Here is a 20,197-nt window from a genome sequence, read left to right on the forward strand (position 1 = left end):
ATAGGCCTTGCAAATCTTTTGTCAGATTTGTCCTTATTTTTCTTTTTTTTTTTTCTTTAAAGATTTTATTTATTTTTTAGAGAGCGAGCGAGAGGGAAACAGCATGAGAGGGGAGAGGGTCAGAGGGAGAAGCAGGCTCCCCGCCGAGCCGGGAGCCCGATGTGGGACTCGATCCCAGGACCCCGGGATCATGACCTGAGCCAAAGGCAGACGCTCAACCATCTGAGCCACCCAGGCGCCCTTGTCCTTATTTTTCATATTTTGAACCATATTTTAAAATTTTTTCAGGTACCATTTGCTTATTGTTAGTATGTAGAAATACAATTGATTTTTGTATATTGGCATACTACTTTCCTTTACATTCCATTGAGTAGAACTTGGTCACCACTGCCCTCACTGCAAATTTGGCTGGAGAATGTTACTATCTAGCTATCTTTCCAGAAAGAAAAGAAAATGAAATTAATAGGTAACTAGTAACAGTCCATATGTTGATTATGTGATGAAAATATTCAGGATTTAGAAGTCTCTTGGGTTTATTTTTCTCGTAGTACAATAAATCTTTTTTCATGCAAAAATTGCTTTTAGGAGCATTTTTAAGTTTTAACACCTTCATGTGAAGCAAATCATTGTGAAGGAATAGATAGGGTCACTAGTGAAACGTAATAAAAAATAAAATTAAGCACATTCAAGTATTTGCTGTTTGATAAAGGTGACATTTCAAAACTGCTGAGATGAACTTGGAGTTGTAATTTAAAACGAAATCTTAGTAGCAATGCAGACATAAGTTTGAGATACCTATTAGGTTGGAAATTGGGGGTCGCCTGTATATAGATGGAGTTTAAAGCATGAGACTGGATGAAATCACCAAAAGACAGAGTAGAGCTCGAAAAGTCCATGGACTAAGCCCTGGGTATTCCTAAGTTCAGAAGTTTAGCAGGTGAAGTAGTAACAAGGAAGACAGAAGAAATAGACCATGAGTTAGGAATAAAATCAGTATGGACACTCAAGTGGAGAAAAATTTTCAAAAAGGACAGAGCTATCCTTGAGCCAATTGATATGTCATACAAGACAAGAACTAAAAATTGATTGCTCAGTTTAGCACTTTTGGAAGCCATTGGTGACCTTGACCAGGGCTGTATCAGGGAATTGTGGAGACAAAAGCCTGATTCAAGGGGATTCAAGAGAAAATGGGAGGAAAAGAATTGGAGAGAGCAACCATAGTCAACTTTCAAGGAATTTTGCTCTAAAGGATCAGTAGACAAACAAGGTGGTAGCTGGAGAGGGCTATGTGGTTCCACGATTCTGTTGTTGTTGTTTTAAAATTAAAGAACTTATAAAATGTGTGTGTGCTGATAGGACTATAGTAGAGAAAACAGATGATGTGAAAGAGAAGGGAGAATTGTAGGAACCACATCTTTGACTACGGAGAAAGGGGAACCCTCTTACACTGTTGGTGGGAATGCAAGTTGGTACAGCCACTTTGGGAAACAGTGTGGAGATTCCTCAAAAAATTAAAAATAGAGCTACCCAGTGACCCAGCAATTGCACTCCTGAGTATTTACCCCAAAGACACAGTAGTGAAAAGAGGGGCCATATGCACCCCAATGTTCATAGCAGCAATGTCTGCAATAGCCAAACTATGGAAAGAGTCGAGATGCCCTTCAACAGATGAATGGATAAAGAAAATGTGGTCCATATATACAATGGAATATTACTCAGCCATCAGAAAAGATGAATACCCAACTTTTACATCAACATGGATGGGACTGGAGGAGATTATTCTAAGTGAAATAAGTCAAGCAGAGAAAGTCAATTATCATATGGTTTCACTTATTTGTGGAACATAAGGAATAGCATGAAGGATATTAGGAGAAGGAAGGGAAAAATGAAGGGAGGGAAACCGGAGGGAGAGATGAACCATGAGAGACTATGGACTCTGAGAAACAAACAGGGTTTTAGAGGGGAGGGGGGTGGGAGGATGGGTTAGCCCGGTGATGGGTATTAAGGAGGGCACATATTGCATGGAGCACTGGGTGTTATAAGAAAACAATGGATCGTGGATCACTACATCAAAAACTAATGATGTATTGTATGGTGACTAACATAACATAATAAAATTAAAAAAAAAAAAAAGGGATCTAGTACACAGGGAGGGGCCCTAGAAGAAAGGGCCATTGGAGCAGGATTGTCATGGGAAGGAAGGTAAAGAGAACATGGACCCTGCTGCAGGTGGTAGTTGGGTAGATGTGGCAAGTGATTAAATTCTCATCTCATGCCTCATGTTTTTTCAGTGTAATAGAAAGCAGGGTCATTAGCTAAGAGTGAGGATGGAAGAAAAGGGATGAAATAGTAATCTAGCATGAATGGGCTGGAGAGAACTGCACTATTATTGACAGACAACACTAAAAGTCTCCCTTGAGGTTAGCGGTTATGAACTTAGAGTGAAAACAGCTTCGGTTTTTTTTTTTTTTTTTTTAAACTCCACTCATGTTCGGGTGCCTAGGTGCAGGTCCAGAGTAGGCAATGTTAATTATTTATCCAGCGTTAGGTTTTGTCAGGCGACTTTGTGGAAGTACGAGAAAGGCAGAGGAGTGAATTGAAGCTAGCTTACGAGGGAAGTGAGAACATGGGGTGGTGAGGGACAAGGAGGAGGTGGGAGGGGCAGCCCCAGATTGCAGATTTAGAAGAGCTGAGGAATGAGAGGGAATGAAGAGTGGGATCTTTGATTTGAAACTGCAGAGGGTTTTCAGTTATGATCAGATGAAAACCAAGAGTGGGGGAGAGGAGATCAAAATACTGGGTGGCCAGGAGAGTGGAAGGATTATCTGCATGGATACTGAATTTGTGCTCAGAACTTGAAGGCCTTGTCTATTAGTTTCTAATTATCTTTTGTTTCTGTTGGACTCTGATAACAGTCTTAGTGTTCTAGGTAAGAGTTACATGTCTCTTCTTTCATAGTTTCTGTTTTGTGGTGTTAGCTTCATTCCTTCTAATGCGTTTTAAATTTTAGCCATTATATTTCTAATTTCCAAGAGCTCTTCCTTGCTTCTGATTAACTTTCATAGCATCCCTTTCTAGAAAAAAAATTTAGTTTTTGATGATCTCCATGATTTGTTATAATACAAAGAATCTGATTCTTTTTTCTCCCTTAGGTTTGTATCTGCGCTCAGGTTATTATATTTTTACATGTCATTTTTTTCTAAGTGACAAAGTGTATTGAGTTATCGAGTTAACTTTTAAATATCTTTTTATTTTAGGTATCAAAAAGTAAAGATGGAAAAGAACAAAGTGAAACTGTATCACCGTCCGAAGATGAAACATTCTCCTGGCCAGGTCCCAAAACAGTTATGTTGAAAAGAACATCTCAAGGCTTTGGTTTTACATTAAGGCATTTTATTGTTTATCCCCCAGAGTCTGCAATTCAATTTTCATATAAGGTAAGAGAAATAATTAAAGTAACTTGAAAAAACCCCCACAAAATAGTTCCTGTCTCCTTGTCTTCCTCTCAACCTCCCCTCCTATCTTGTGTAGGAAAGCTCCCTCCTTCTGGGAAAGGGCGTTTAATGAGATTATTATTGGCACACCTTGGGGAGGGCGGTTTGAATTGAGTTGAGCCTTGCTGTGATTTCACTAGAGTTTATAAATAAGTATTCATATATGGATATATTTTTTTTATATTGTAGGATGAAGAAAATGGCAACAGAGGAGGTATGCTATAAAAGTTTTAATTTTTCTCTGAATGTTTTTCTACACATCTTTCTGTTCTTTAAGTAATAATAAATGAGCTGATACAGTTTTTGGAGTCCAAATGTATAACTCTTAGATGCGAGAGTCATAGAAATCAAATAATTTTACTGTCAACTTCAGAGTTCTGTGGATCCCATTGGCTCATCATGATTTGAACATGCGATGACTTTATTGTTATTAGTATTTATGTGGGGGAACATAAATGATTCTGAGGAAACTAATTCTGATATTTTTATTTAATTAGTAATCTAAATTTAGTAATTCTTTTAGGTAAGAAATGCTGTGTGTTTTATCTGGTAGATTTATTGACTCAAATATTGAGAAGTAGAGCATTTTGGGTCTTCTTGTAGTTAGTCTTACTCCTGACTTAAGCATTATATTTAATGAGTTTAAAAGGAGAATCAGGCTGGGGATAGGGATATTTCTTAATAACGTCCACGTATTTTTGTTTTAATTTTATGTGAACTCTAATAAGCTAAAATTTACATACAATAAAATGCACCCGTTTTGAAAACTTTTATTTCTAGATCATTTGAGACCAAAAAAAACTTGCTAGAATAACACAGTTTCCATATATCCTTCATTTGACTTCCCCTAATGTTCAACAACTTAACATAATCGTGGCACAGTGAACAAAATTAAGAAATTAGCATTGGTACAGTACTGCTATCTAAACTACAGACTTTATTTGGGTTTTACCAGTCTCTCCTCGCGTCCTTTCTCTGTTTCAGGATTCCACTTTGCATTCAGTTGTCCTGCCTCTTCAGTCTCCTCTAGCCTGTGACAGAGCCTCAAGTCTATCCTTGTATCTCATGGCCTTAACACTTTTGAAGAGTCCCAGTCAGTGATTTCGTAGATTGCCCATCAATTTGGCTTTGTCTGGTGTTTTCTCATCATTAGCTGGAAGTTACATATTTTTAACAAGAATACCATATTTGCACCTATTTTAAGTGTATAGTTATACCTCAGGTGCATTTCGATAAATATATAACTTGTGAAACCACCATCCCAATCAAGATATGATACCAAAAAGAACCTTTCAGTAGAAAAACTATGTTTTATACCTGAAACTAATGTAACATTGTATGTTAACTATATGCTTCAATAAAAAAAAAAAAATGAACCTTTTCATCATCCCATAAAGTTTCCTTGTGCCCCTTTGCTGTTCCTAGACAATCACTAATCTGCTTTCCATCACTGTAGATCAGTTTTGCCTCTTTGAGAGTTTCTTATACATGGAATAATACAAGATGTACTCTTTTGTGTCTTTTGCTTGGCATAGTATTTTTGAGGTCTCACCACATTGTATGTGTAGGTACTAACAGTGCTATCTTTTTATTTTTTGCTGAGTAGTTTTCCCTTGTTTGAATATAGCACAGATTGTTTATCCGCTCACCTGTTCGTCCACTCAGCTTGGTAATACCCATATCTGATTTGAAGTCTCAGAATGGTTATGCTGAGGGTTAAATGAGAGGAAAGCCATTTCCTTTAGCATTATCAGAAGTCATCTGTGAGTGTAGGACCCTTCAGAGTTGTCTCTGTTGTGCAAGAAGGGCCAGTCTTGCGTCACCATCTGTCATACGCTGGGGTTCAGGATGAATTCCAAATGTTACTTGGCACGGGTTAGAAACAGGTGTTAGTGAGGAAAGGGAAACCTTACAAAACCAGCACCAGCAAGAGAAAGGAGGATGAGGGTCCTCTGTCTTCCCATCATCTTGCAGAATGATGTGCTGGTGCCTGGGCAGCCTATGACACACAGTATCTAGAATCTCATGCCTGTCTTGTTCTGCTCTCCACTGGGAGAGATTTTCTTCTAATAAATGTAGGAAAACAGTTCTAAAACTTTATGCAGAGTATGTATCTGACATAGCTCACCGAAGCGAGTGGGTTTAGTTATTTGCTTTGACTAGAGAGAACAGACTGAAACACTTGGAGGGAAAACTAGATCGAGGTCTGACAGAAGCATATTTGGACAGGAGTGATCTGCTGGGGGAATATTACAGTTTAAATACCTGTGTTATTTATTAATGTTTACCTAACCTCATTCAAAAAAGGGTTTGTGTCCACATGGAGAAATACATGTATTGTAATAAGATTAAAAAATAAGATTAAAAAGTTCCTGGTGAAAAAAAAATGAATTAAACTGACTTTTGGGGAGATTTACTATACATAAATTTGTGTGCTGTAGATCCTATACTGGGTTATAAATTTGCTTTTGAGCTTTTCTAGTGGCCAAAGAACAAACAAAAATATGGTTAGTTAAGGATTCACATTATCTGTAAGAAAACAGCATCCTGTTAGCACTGAAGCCGAGACAAATTTCCCCCATGTGCCCTCGTCATGGAAAACAAAAGAGTAGTACAGTAGATAATATCCTTAATACCGTTCCTTCAGATGACTGTTTTTTAATGTATCTTCAGTGTAAGGTGATTTCAAAACCCCAAGGTCCAGTCTCTTTAAATAAAGGGCTTCTCAACTGGGGACAGCTTTGCTCCCCGGGGACACGTGGCAGTATCTGTAGACGTTTTTGGTTGTCCCGATTGGTGGTAGTGGGGATGGTGCTCCTGGCATCTAGGGTAGAGGCCAGAGACGCGCAGAACATCCTGTAACGCACAGGATAAATTCTATTCATCGTCTGGCTGAAGACTTAATCCATGCCAGGCATCATAGTATATGTTACTATCCTATTTCATACTCAAAATAATGCTGAGAGATGTGAGACAGTATCCCCATTTTGTAGATGAGGAAATCCAGGCTGAGAAAGATGTGAAATGACTTGCCCAAGATCACACCGCTGAGAAACAGAGCTGGACTTCCAGACCAGGTGTCTAAGTTCATCTGCATTTAACTCTGCCATCTTACTTCTCTTTATTACTTTTCTTCATTTATTTTTGTTTAAAAATAATGCTGTCTTTTGGGGCGCGAGGGTGGCTCAGTCGGTTAAGCGTCTGACTCTTGGTTTCGGCTCAGGTCATGATCTCTGGGTCGTGAGATCAAGCCATGGGTCAGTCTCCATGCTCAGCAGGGAGTCTGCTTGAGGATTCTTTCTCCCTCTCCCTTTGCCCCTCCTCCTGCTCACACGTGCACGCTCTGTCTCTCTTTCTCAAATAAATAATCTTTAAAATAAATAATGCTGTCTTTTAAAAAATTGTTTGACTTATGTAAAGTTAAGAATTAGTGGATGAAATAGGATATATTTAGTATGTTATGAAATTATTCTGTGATATTTCTCTGCCTTGACAAAGTTAAAAACAAAGAAGTTTAGGGGCCACCTGGGTGTCTCAGTCGGTTGGGCATCTACCTTTGGCTCAGGTCATGATCCCGGGGTCCTGGGATCGAGCCCTGCGGCGGGCTCCCTGCTCCGAGGGGAGTCTGCTTCTCCCTCTGCCTGCCTCTCTCCCTGCTTGTGCTCTCTTGCTTGCTCTCCCTCTCTCTCTCTCAAATAAATAAAATCTTAAAAAAAAAAAAAAAAGACGCTTGCTCCATATTTGTCATATTTGTGGATACCTAAGGACAAAGAATTCACATAAAAGTCAGGGATATCCTAAATTTAGAAGCCCTGAACATTTATAGGAGCAGCCATCACTTATTACTCAATTCTGAACACCTGGCTAGCAGTGGACTTGGAAAGTTCATTGAGTTTAAGGAATGCCTAGTGCTCTGCCTCCTTTGCCTCCCAGGACCGAGGTTTGCTCTTGTCATCACAGTTGGTAGTGGGGTCACGGGTTAGTCCACAGAGGCCTAGTTCACCAAAGTATAGCACTCATAATACCATTCCGGGGTGCCTGGGTGGCTCAGTCATTAGGTGTCTGCCTTCTGCTCAGGTCATGATCTCAGGGTCCTGGGATTGAGCCCCGCATCGGGCTCCCTGCTCCGCGGGAAGCCTGCTTCTCCCTCTCCCACTCCCCCTGCTTGTGTTCCCTCTCTCACTGTGTCTCTCTCTGTCAAATAAATAAAATCTTGAAAAAAAAAAATACCATTCCAACTCAACCCATCAACCAACCATAAGAACGTATTTTATGTGAAAACATTTCCTTTATAGATCATTTTTGACAATGCAACCTATTTAGAGACAAACGATATTTAGTTTATCATTTTAATCAACCAAATGTTTTTTATTTTACAGTTTCATTTTCTCTTAAAACTTATTTTCAAACCTAGTTAGATTACAAAATCCTTTTATGTAAATTTTGTTTTAATGAAATAGAATCCCAGCCTCCAGTGTAATGATCCAAGTCAAAGCCTAGAATCACTGGAGAGGAAGTAATTGCCAGAATTTTATTCAGACTCCTAAGAGATCCTGTTACAATGCCAAAATTCTGTGAAACAGTGGGAAGGGTTTGTTTTAGTATTCTTTCCTTTTGGCAATTTAGTGGAATCTCTTTTGCCACTTAATTTTCTGATTATTCTCCTTACCCAACTTTCCCATCCTATTATGTTTCTTATATACTGTATATGTGTACCGTCTTGTGTTTTAAAATTATTTTTTTTCTTGTTGATTAGCTTTCTGTATTATGATGAAAGTAGTATTTACAATAAAAAGGCCATCAAAGTAGAAAAATATTTTTCGGTGATAATAGTTGCTCGTAGATAATTGCTGTCTTGCTGCTGCCCTGTTGTCCCTTAAATCTCTGGAGAAGATATTCATAAGTAATCAAAATATGAACAATTGAAGGTTTGTAATTACTATTATTTCTTTTCTACTTACTCCATGAGTAAAAATTCTATCTCAGTTTAATTGTGGGGACATTTCCAGTATCTTAAAATGTGTTTAACATTTTATTAGGTGCTTAAGTAACTGTTGGATTTCTACTTTGGAATTAAAATCTATATTTAAGCATTAAAGTAGAAAAAAAGTAACTGGGAATATGATAAATTTTCTCAGTATGGTAAAAATTTGTATTTTGTGATTGCAGTTGTTTCTGACCGGACAGCTCTGTAGCCTATGTTTGGGATTTTTTTAACCAAGGCTCTTTTAGTGGCAAGAAATAGAAATTTCCACAAAGCACCTCAGGAAAGATGTATTAATTCTAAAAAACCAACAGGGCATCTCCAAATTCAATGTCAAGAGCAACTGCTCCCCAGGCACCAGAATTGGGACCTGAAAAGCTACGAAATGCCAAGAGTAACAATAACAGGATCTTGGCTTTGATCTTCCAAAGACCCAAACTCTGGTATTTACTGGAGGATCTAAATGACTTTCATAGTTAATTTTGATTATACCTGATTTTATCATGAGCCGACATCTGTATAAGGTACAGCCCTCACTGTATCTTCTTTTTTCCTTCCTCTCTCATCATAATACTTCCAGATTCCTGAGAGTAAAATCTAATTGGGCCAGTTCATCATTTTATGCTAGCTACACAGTACCCAAATGCTTAGAGACCAAACATTCTTCCATTTAATGAAGAGGTAAATTCTGGAAAGCTGAGAAAATTGAGTGTATTTTATGCCACTAATTTCCATTAATAGGCTGAAAACCTATTCCCTCAGAATAATATAACACTAAAAAATGGACCTGAAAATTTGTTGTAAGAGGAAATTCTTATTATGGGCAGGTCCATGGTCTATAGTGTGGAATAGGGCAATAGAAGCGTGTTTCATTATTTCTAAACTGTAGCAATACTAAGTGAGTTCCCTGGGTCTCTGCTGATGTCTTTGGGCATTAACTAAACCCCTTGGGGCCCATTTTTAACTATATTGACAGTTTAAATGATTTGAGTGTCTCTGATAAGTAGGTAAATATACTAATTAGTTACATATTTTTAATAATTTTTAATACCATTCAGTAGACTATCCACAGGTGTCTTGACATTATCTTGAAGATACCTTAGGAAGTAGAGATGTGATGATGTTGAGGAAGGAGGAAGAGGAGAAGGAGAAGCTGGTGGCAGTGGTGGCAGCTGACTTACAATGTGCCAGGCACTGTCCTGAGATTTTGTGCGGATTAACTCATCAGCCTTCTGGGGTGGATAGTATCACCTCCAGAAACGGAGGCATGAAGTGTTTAAGTAACTAGCAAGGGACAGTCTTGGACTTCCAGGCTCAAGCCATCTAGTTCTAGGGTTTCCTCCTGGTTTCTACCATGGTTTCTCAGACAATTCTTTGCTCTCATTAATTCATCCTTGGAAATGTGTAAGAAAGAGGGTTCTGTTCCCCTGAAAGGTAAAGAGTCTGAAAAGATCGTAATTCAACTTTCAGATACAGTTTTGGCTAAGCTAGTATTAGCATTTCATACTTGTTCTTTACTTTTCTTCTTCATCTTCCTAATTGAACATGTCCTATTGGCTTAAGTCTGTTCAGCAGCAAAGGATACAGCACCACTGCTTTATTATTTGCAGTTGATTTCCATCTTTGATGTGGTTAATAGTTTTGATACCTATGCATTTTATGACTGATAGAACTGTTTTTGATATTTTTCACTTACTTTTACGAAATGGTAAGGGCACTCATAGGTATTTACCAAAGATAGATGAAACATTTGCCTGCAAAAATGTTTATACCAGAACATTCATAGCTGCTTTATTCATAATCAGCAAACACTGGATTCAATCGAAGTATTCATCAACATATGAATAGATAACCCAATTGTGATATATCCATGCAGTGGAATACACACAGCCTTCTGGATCAATCTCAAAAACCATTTCTTATATTGAGGTGAAATTCATAGAATATAAAATTCACCATTTTAAAGTGAACAATTCACTGGCATTTAGTACAGAATTAAAGGACATGTATGAACATCTACCACCTCTGTGTAGTTCTAAAACATTTTCATTGCTCCAAAAGGAAGCCCATTTCCATTAAGCTCTCATTCACTGTTCTCCCCTCCCCAGAGTCCCGGATAATCACCAGTCTGTTTTCTGTCCCTTTGGACTCACCTATTCTGGTATTTTATTTAACCTTTTTCAAATGGCTTCTTCACTTAGTGTAATGTTTCTGAGTTTTGTCCATGTGTGGCAGGTATCGGTAATTCATTCCTGGCTGAATAATATTCCCTTGCATGTATATACCACAATTTGTTTATCCATTCATCCGTCGGTGGACATTTGGACCGTTTTCCCCCTTTTGGCTACTGTGATTAGTGCTGCTACAAACTTGCATATGCAAGTTTTTGTTTGAGTCCCTGCTTTCATATCTTTGGGGTATATATCTAGGAGAGTGGGATTGCTGTGTTTTATGGTCATTCTCTGTTTAACATTTGGGGAACTGCCAAACTGTTTTCCACAGCAACTGCAACATTTTTATATTCCCACCAGCAGTGTGTGAAGGCCCCAATTTCTCTACATCTTCATCAACGCCTGTTATTTTCCATTTTTGAATTATGGCCAACCTAATGAATGTGAAGTGGGATCTCATTGTGGTTTTGCTTTGCATTTCCTTAATAACTAGTGATGGTGAGCATCGTTTCATGTGCTAGTTAGCCATTTGTGTGTCTCCTCTGGAGAGATGTCTATTCAAGTCCATTGCTCATTTTTTTTTTTATTGGGTTGTTTGTCTTTTTGTTTTTGAGTTGTAAGTGTTCTATATATATATTCTAGAGAGTAGATTATTATCAGATATGTGATTTGCATATATTTTCTCTCATTCTGTAGATTGTTTTTTCACTCTCCTGATAATGTCCTTTGATGCACAAAAGTTCTTAATTTTGATGAAATCTAATTTCTGTACTTTTCTTTTGTTGCTCATGCTTTTCCTGTCAAAAACATTTTGATGAGTGAAAGAAACCAAGCACAAAAGAGTACAGACTGTCTGATTCCATTTGTATGAGAGGAAAGATAAATCTAAACCAATTCATGGTTGCCTGAATTGATTGGGAAGGCACATAGGGGAAGTCTCCGGCATGATGGAAATGTTCTATATCTTGACTGTGGTGGTGGTTACATGGGATTATACATTTGTCAAAACTTAGGAAGTGAGCACTTAAAATGGGTGCATTTTATCATATGTAAGTTACACCTCATCAAAGTTGATGTAAAACAAAGAGAACATACACAGCTTTAGTTAGATTTTCCCACTAATCTGTTTCAACCAGTGCAGCTATGAGCATTCTTATACATGTATTTTTGGGCACAAATGTGCTTATTTCTAGTGGTTATGTCTATCCAGGAGTGACATTGCTGAGTCATAGGTATGCTTACAGTTACATTTAGTAGATATTGCTAAGTCTTTTTTCAAAGTGATTGTACTGATTTATGTACTCAACCTTAGGGTGTGAGAGTCCCAGTCATGCCATATCCTCGCTAACATTTAGCACTTGTCAGTCTTTTTAATTTTAGTCATTCTAGTAGGTGTACAATGGTATGGAATATGGGTTAATTTTAATTTTCTTGTAAACTAACGGGCTTGATTACCTTTTATTTGGTTACTAGGTATCAGTGCTCTTTTTAAAGAAAATCTGTAAGAGTTCTTTAAATATTCTTGATGAGGATTTTATTAGTTATATCTGTATCAGATATCCAGCTGTGACTTGCCTTTCAGTTTCTTATTAGTGATTTTGATAAAGGGAAGTTCCCAATTTTAATGTAGTCTAAATTGTCAGTCTTTCCTTTTATGGCTAATACTTGGGAGTCCTACTTAAGAATTTTTTCTACTGCATGGTCACAAAGATATTTTCCCTGTTATCTACAAGATGCTGAATTGTGTTATCATACACAATTAAACTAGAGTTTACCTGTAATTGGTTATGTTTACATGTAGTATGAAGTCAAGATTAATTTTTTTCCCATATGAATATGCATTTAACCCTGCACTACTTAGTGAAAGTATGCTCTTTTTACTGCTCTGTAATACCACCTTGATCATAAAGTATCTGTATATGTGTAGGTCTGTTTCTGGACTTTTCCTCTCTTCTAGGAGTTGGCCTGTGCCTCACTTCTGTATAGCTTCCAAACTAAGAACGGTTCTATATTTTTAAACAGTTGTTTAAAAAAAAGAATATGTGGCAGAGACTGTATGCGTTCTGCAAAGCCTAAAATATTTACTGTTTGCCTCTTTACACACAGTTTGCCAACCTCTGTTCTATTGCATTGGTCACTTTCTTTGCAGCAAGATTGTGATCTTAATTACTCTAATTATTATATAATAAATGTTGCTATTTGGTAGAGTAGGTCTTTCAGTTTTTCCTGATTGGATTGGCTATTTTTGTCCGTTTGCAATACCATAAACCTTTTTAGAATCAGTTTTTCAGTTTCTACACCTACAAAAAAATTCTGTTGGAATTTTAATTGGTTTTATATTAGTTACCATATTTCATTATTTGAAAACATGTGAAATAATTGAATCTTCTAATCCATGAATTTGTCTATCTCTCCCATGAGTAAGTGTTGAATTTTGGCATAAACCTTTTATTTTTTTCCTTTAATTTCTTAATATAGTGAATTACATTGATTTATTTTTCCAGCTGTTAAGCACTGCATTACTGGACCAAACCAAGCTTCTTCATAATATATAAAACTTTTCACATATTGCCAGGTTTGGTTTCTGTTGTATTTAGGATTTTTGCATCTCTGTTCAGGGATTGCCTTTACCTAAAGATAGGCCTTAGTCTCTTTAATGCATGACTTAACAGTTCGAGTTCTCTGAGAAACAGATGCCAAAACAGGAACAGATGGCAAGACAGCATTAGACATGCCAGAGACTTACTGGGAGAAATGCCTGTGTGAAGGATGAAAAAGAAGGGAGCGGGGAGATGCAGGGGAAGACTTCAGACCACACTGCAGGTCTGACATATGTGAAAGAAGAGAGGGAAGGGAGGATTTGGTAGGAAAGATGCCAGACTGCAGCACAATGTAAGGAGGTCTCTGTGAGGCCACTGAGGAGCTCCCAAGCAAACACTGCCCTTGAGCAGAATCCTGCTTTGGGCCAGAGTGGGGAAGTGTGGCCTCTGTGCGAACATGGTGGTCGATCTAAAGGTGTGGCAGCTGGGGCTGTCATTCAGCTGTGCTCGCCACAGCACGTTCTCTCAAAGGAAATCTGCGCAGCACACCTGCATGCTTGACATGCTTGGGCTTTCTCTTTTTCACCCCTACTCACACGATGTAGTCCTTTGGAGGCCCCATCTGAAAGCATATAGTGTTTTCCAGACCCTCTTCCTTGGCTGGCCTCAGATACCCATTTGTGTCCTCCTGGCCCTTTGAGACTGATGGAAGTTCTGTGCAGCTCCTTAGTCTCTCAGCCAGTACTTCGGAAGCAGAAAGAACCTCAAGGTGAAAAGCAGTGCAAAACATTGAGCTCACCTCACTGGACTTCCTTCTCTTTGGGATCTTGTCCCTTTGAGTCCTCGTGCCTTGGAGGCTTTCTGTGCCTTCACACGAATGTTACCTGTACTTAGTCCAGCTTTTCTGGTTGTTGCTCATGGGTGAAAAAGCTGATCCTGAAACAAGCTAGTTCACCATCGTTAGATTTGGAAATTTTTGTCTGTTTATGTTTAATATAATTAATAACATTTATTGTTTAATCTCCTTTATTTTGAAGTTTCTGTTTTATTTTGAATTTCTTATTTTTCTTTTCTCTTTTAAAATTAAATAATATATTGCAATTCTTTAGTGGTTATTCTAGAAATTATAATATGCAAGTTTATCAAACTAGTGCTAATTCATATTTTATTCTCCTCTGAAACAATATAAGGACCTTAGGACATGTTAGCTCTACTTATCTCCCCCCTACTTGTAAGTTACTTTTATGTTATGTTGCAGTTCTCTTGGGGTTTTTGCTTGTTTTTTGGTTTTTTCCTGAAAAATCTTTGTTTTGCTCTCATTTTTGGAAGAGATTGTTGCTGGCTACAGAATTCTATGTTGATACTCTCTTTCAACATATTGAAGTTGAAATATCCTGCTCTCTTTTGGCTTATATTCTTGGTAGTACAAATTCATATTTTGGTTTATTGGTTTTTTGAAGGCAAACTTTATATCTGCTGTTAAGATTTTCTCCATATCTTTGGTGTTTGGCCATTTTGTAATAATGTGATTGGTGAGAATTTTATTTTTCTTGCTTGCAGTTCATTGAGCTTCTTGTGGCTGTTGATGGGTGTCTATGACCAATTTTAGAAAATTTACAGCTAGTATTTCCTCACATATTATCTGTCTTTCAATGCTCCCTTCAATTCTTCTGGGATTCAATTAAACAAATGTTAGGTGTTATTATTCTGTCCCCCGTGTCTCCGAAATTCTCTATTTTTTCCTCTTTTGTTTTTTCAGTTCTTCCTTAGCTGCATTTAGATAATTTCTTCCAATACATATCTAATAATTTTCTTCTTAGCGGTTTGGGTTTTAAATTTTGATTGTTAGAAATTCTTTAGGGTAATGCACCAAATTAGACACGATTGCTTCTTATAGATTTCTCTTTATCATGTTTAAGCTTTTTTTTTCTTCCTCTTCTTCTTCTTCAAATACAGTATGCAGAATTGTTTTATAATCTGCGTCTGGTAATTCCACTATCAGGAACTTTTGTGGGTCTGTTTCTCCTTTCTGTTTTTTTGTTGTTTTTTTTTTCCCTGCTGGTTCTAGGTCAGAGTAAGTTTTTTGTTTTGTTTTGTTTTGTTTTGTTTTGAGTTTGTTTGTTTGTTGTTGTTTGTATATTGGACTATTTTGCCTTTGTTGACCTTCAAAAATTATTACTGGGAATTTTATGAGATCTAGGATGAAAAAGTTGTTTTCAAATAGATTGGTGTTTGTTTTTCTACAGAACCAGGCTATTATATGTTTAGCCTACAAATCTATGTGAAGTTTGGTCCATAGCCACTTAGTAAAGATTGGTTTCCTTCCCTTTTCCCCCTTACCTTTCTTAGCACCCAGGTAGCCTTTGGGTTGGTGGGAGCATTATTTCTAGTTACCCTTATTATTAATGTGGGAGAATCTCCTAGTAGATTCATAACTAGATAGAACTTGGGTTTTTCTTCTGTTTGCTGGGTGGAGAAACCCTTAAAATGGAAGGAGCTCATGTTCAGTAGCCTGGACATAGATTATATTATTGATATTAATAGTATTTTGGGATCAGTATTCTAGCAGCTAGGCTTACATGTATATGCACTGTGGTTCAGATATAAATTATGCACTCCCCTGTACGAGTTCAATTTGTTAGTACGTTGATACTTCATTAGAAGATTTGCTGCCCACATATTTGTCTTATTCAAATACATTTATATCCTGTCAACATAGATAAAATAAAATTACCAAGTTATTTGCAGTTTACTATTATGGGCAATGTTTCCTAATATAAATATGTGTAAGCTTATATACATACACATATACACATATACATACACACATGTATATACACATGCACACCCATACACACACACACAAAGATAAGTGATTCTACATTTCGCTATTAACAACTTAACCTCAATATATTTATTTTATTCCTCTCCATTTGATAGGTGGGAAAACGGGAAATGAGGGCTCCTGGATCTTCTTCTGATTAAATAGGACACGGTCAAAACACTGGGGAACCCCAGAAATAAAGGACAGTGATGGCAAGGATATATGTAAATTTTAAAACTATGATGTGTAGTTTTTGAAAAGATTGAAAGAACTTGAAACTTTGGGTTGCCAAAGAGATGCTGAGGGCAAGAAAGTGATAGTTATTCTCAAAATGTTGGGAAGCATACTTTGTACAAGATGGAATAAATAGATTGTTTGATGCTTCATGGTTAATTTCTCTCATTCTCTTCCGGAAAATCCCTACTCATATTTTGGAGACAGTTAATCTGAGTGATTGTTCCTGCTATGTGATAAACAAGCAGAGACTTTCTGCCTCCTCCTCTACCTGATCCTAGGAGATGATAGCAACACAGATCTGATATGGGAAAATGCAGAAATAAGAGGCGCGATTATATCCTTTATCAAAAATTCGTTATTAGAGTATGCAAACTGAAGTTTTCTCCCATACGCAGAGTATTCATTGCATTTATGAAAACAGTGTTTTTATGTATTACTTTAAGAACAAAGATCATTAAGGAAGGAAATTGTGTTTAATTGTTGAATTTTCAGTGCCTAGTAAGTACCTGGGAGGAGCTCAAATGTTGTTGAGTCAATGCTTTGAATAAAGGGAGGCACCACCACCTTAACTTGGCCCTGTTCCAAAATGACTGTTCCCAAAGCTGCACAACTCAGCATGTTCATGTCTGTGCCTCCGCTTTCGAGGAAGAGAATTATTGTCTCCTACCTGCCTGCCTTCCTTTCTTTCACCTTCCTCCCTTTTAACACAAAGCTTTTAGAGAGCTTATTTCACGTAGCTGCTAAGTGTATAAGCTGGGGCAGTAGTAACAAAAATATAGTAATCCTGGACTTCAGTAGGAATTTGGGAAACCTCTTTGTAAAGTCCACTGGTCAGGTGGTCAAGTTAGATGAGAGTTAAAAAAAAAAAAAATCTAGGGCGCCTGGGTGGCTCAGTTGGTTAAGCGACTGCCTCCGGCTCAGGTCATGATCCTGGAGTCCCGGGATAGAGTCCCGCGTCGGGCTCCCTGCTCAGCAGGGAGTCTGCTTCTCCCTCTGACCCTCCCCCCTCTCATGCTCTCTCTATCTCATTCTCTCTCTCAAATAAGTAAATAAAATCTTTAAAAAAAAAAAATCCAACTTCACTTTTGAAGTTCCAGGAAACCATTTTCACAGTTATCTAAAGTGAAAGGAATTTGATTGGATTAAGTAGGCACTGTCAGAAATCCAATTTTTTGAGGTTGGTTTTAAGACTTTGAAAGGCATGAAGTTACTTCAGCAGTCAAGTAAATAAATGCAATTTTAAGAGTTTCTGGAAGCATTCTAAAACCTTTAAGAAATAGGAAATTTAGGGTCTCAGAGAGCTAATTAGAGATAGGGCTATAAAGGTGAAAAAGTCAAGGAAAGTACATGATTGGAGTAGTCATGTTCTAGGCTGTCCTCTGGAAAAACTTCTCTACAGAAAATGTTGCAGAGGTGACCCTGTAATTAGGTGATTTTGAGCTCTTTTCCCAGCTGCTGTATGACTTAAGACCTTGATCACAGACACCATCTGGCTGGATAGTCCCATTTTTTTTTTTTTCCCGATTGCTCTCCAGCTAGTCCACATTCAAAGTATGTGATTCATAGGTGCAGTTATTAAGTTAATTGTGATAGTTATGGTCCCTGCTTTCGAAGTTTAACATAATTTTCCAGAATAGAAATATTTGTATAGGAATGCTACGTACATTAAATCTAGAAATATGTTTCCTGTTAATTCATTCACGTAGCAAATATTTGTTGAGTCACTGCCACAAGCAAGTCACTAATCTCATTGCTGGGAAGGGCGCAGGAGGGCCTTTAACCTGGCTTTCTTCAGGTAGTTGTTCACGTGTCACCTGTTAGAGAGGACTTGCCTGACCGTGTCATGAGAACAGTCGTACAGCCCTGCCTTTCACTCTTCCCCCGTTCCCACTCTGCTTATTATTCACCCTAACGCTTATCACCACCTCTCATACTACTTATTTCTTCTTGAACATCATCTGCCTCAGTTGGAATGTAGAACAGGAACTTTATTATTTTGGCTTAAAGCTCAGAACGGTTCCTGGCATGTATACATTTAACGGACGTCTGTGTAAGGTGAAGGCCCCGGCTTCAGGAAGCCCCCATCCTGATGGAGGATGAAAGTGTCGAATAATCACGTATGTTCAGCAGCAGAGGCGAGTACATTGGTGGTGGGCCACAGCACAGAGAATCATCACCTAAGCACCAGGGAAGGGGGTCTCAGGTGGGATGTCTTTGTGCTGTTGACAGACGACTCGGATTTCATCAGAAGGAAGGAAAACCAGTGTTCTAGAATAGATTTCAGAGATATCTGGAAGTTATGTTTGCCCAGAGTTGCTGGTCGGGCTCGGGGATGGATTTTATGTCACCAACTCAGGATGATTTGTGAAGTTATGCTTAGCTTCTCTGGCAGGAATGAGTAGATAGATGGAGAGGCTGTTAACTATGGGGTTCTGGAGGGGAAACATACCCACCTCCTTCCTCTGGGGAAAACAGGATTAGTTTGGGATAAGTTGTATTTCTGATGGCCTGTAGAATGTTCAGTACCTAGTTAAAAATTTGGATGTGGATCCCATAGGGAAAAGTGGGGTTGAAAATAGATTTGGAAGTCATTATTAGATATGCTATAATTAAGTCCTAGACATAAATGAAACCATGCCCAGAGAGCATGAAAACATAGAATAAAGATAGGACCCTAGGGAAGATAACATCTAGAAGGTCAGAGAAAGAAGAATCAGAAAGGAAGTCTGAGAATAAGTTTTGGAAGGCATGAGAACAACCAGGGGGAGTTGATGACCTGCTCAGTAAGAAGTGATCATTTTTAAGGGGGGACTGGATAACTTATCATTTGTCATAGAAATTCCATTTGGATGGGGACTAAAAAGGGTACTGTTAGACCCAATTTGACAAGTAGCAAATTGGTTAAGTTACTGAGAAGAGTTCCAGTACAGTGAGCAGAGAGGGGCAATGGAAACCAATTCTCGGTGGGTTGGAACATACATTAGAGCGGGGAAACTGAATGAGGATGGGAATGGGGCGGGTGGGAAGTTTTGCCCTGGAGGGGATACTTGTCAGTGTCTGAGAAACCCTGAATTTAGAAGTAAAGAAAGGAGAGTATAGACCATTCTTCAAGAAGTATGAAAAGGAAGGAAAGGAGAATAAGCAATTATAGCTACATGGAAGGACAGGGAGTTTTGCTGTTCTTTTAAGTTCAGGAAGCTTTTGTCTGTCTCTCAGAACATGTATGCTGTCCAGTGGAGAGAAGAACAGAGATTGATTGAAGTTTTACACATGAGAGGAGACCGTGAGGGAAACAGGGTCCTGAAGAAGGCCAGTAACTAAATCCTTACTTGAGGTAGAACAAAAGGAAGCAAGGATGGGCAAAGATAAAAAAGATGAGGATACAGCAATGGAGGTACAGTGCCATCAGAGACAAGGCTATCCCAAGAGTGTGGGAAAATCAAGATGGAATAGCGAGGTCAAGAAGATCATTCGAAGTTTGAAACAGCTGCTTTGAGGGAATGGGGATTAAAACAAAGCAAGAGACTTTAATGAGCAGTATCAAGAACTTAGCTGAACTTGGAAATTATAAATCATTGGGTTAGGGGTTATGTAGTTTTATTCAGCTAAAATAGCAGGACAAGAGCAACAGAGTGGGCATATGGATGGAATTCTCCATAGTCGGGAGATTGGCAAATTGAATGCTTTAAAAGGTCGAGGGAGGAAGGATGTTGAGGTTGCTGGTGGATCTTGTTGAAATAATGAGTGATGAAAGAAAGTGATTTCTGGAGGGAGCCTGATAGGCTTGAAGAATAGGGAGGGCTAAAGGAGATGGAAGGTCTTGATGAAAGTGAGGAGCGAGTTGAATTAGTTAAGGGGTCCAACAGAGATGGAAAGATAGTTGTGGTCAGAACACTGTAACAAATTTTCCTGGGTTTGCAGAGAAGTTAAAATCCAGCACAACAGGA

General features: G+C 38.1%; 1 protein-coding gene across 1 annotated transcript in view; it reads left to right on the plus strand.

Moving 5' to 3' along the window:
* ARHGAP21 (Rho GTPase activating protein 21) overlaps positions 1-20,197 on the plus strand; it is a 128,293-nt gene that overhangs the window by 54,554 nt on the left and 53,542 nt on the right. The window contains 2 exon segments of the mRNA XM_021687139.1: positions 3,258-3,437; positions 3,684-3,708. Of these exon segments, the coding sequence (XP_021542814.1) occupies positions 3,258-3,437; positions 3,684-3,708 (205 nt within the window).

The sequence above is a fragment of the Neomonachus schauinslandi genome, chromosome 5 (assembly GCF_002201575.2).
Source record: "Neomonachus schauinslandi chromosome 5, ASM220157v2, whole genome shotgun sequence".
In the NCBI taxonomy this organism is placed as follows: Eukaryota; Metazoa; Chordata; class Mammalia; order Carnivora; family Phocidae; genus Neomonachus; species Neomonachus schauinslandi.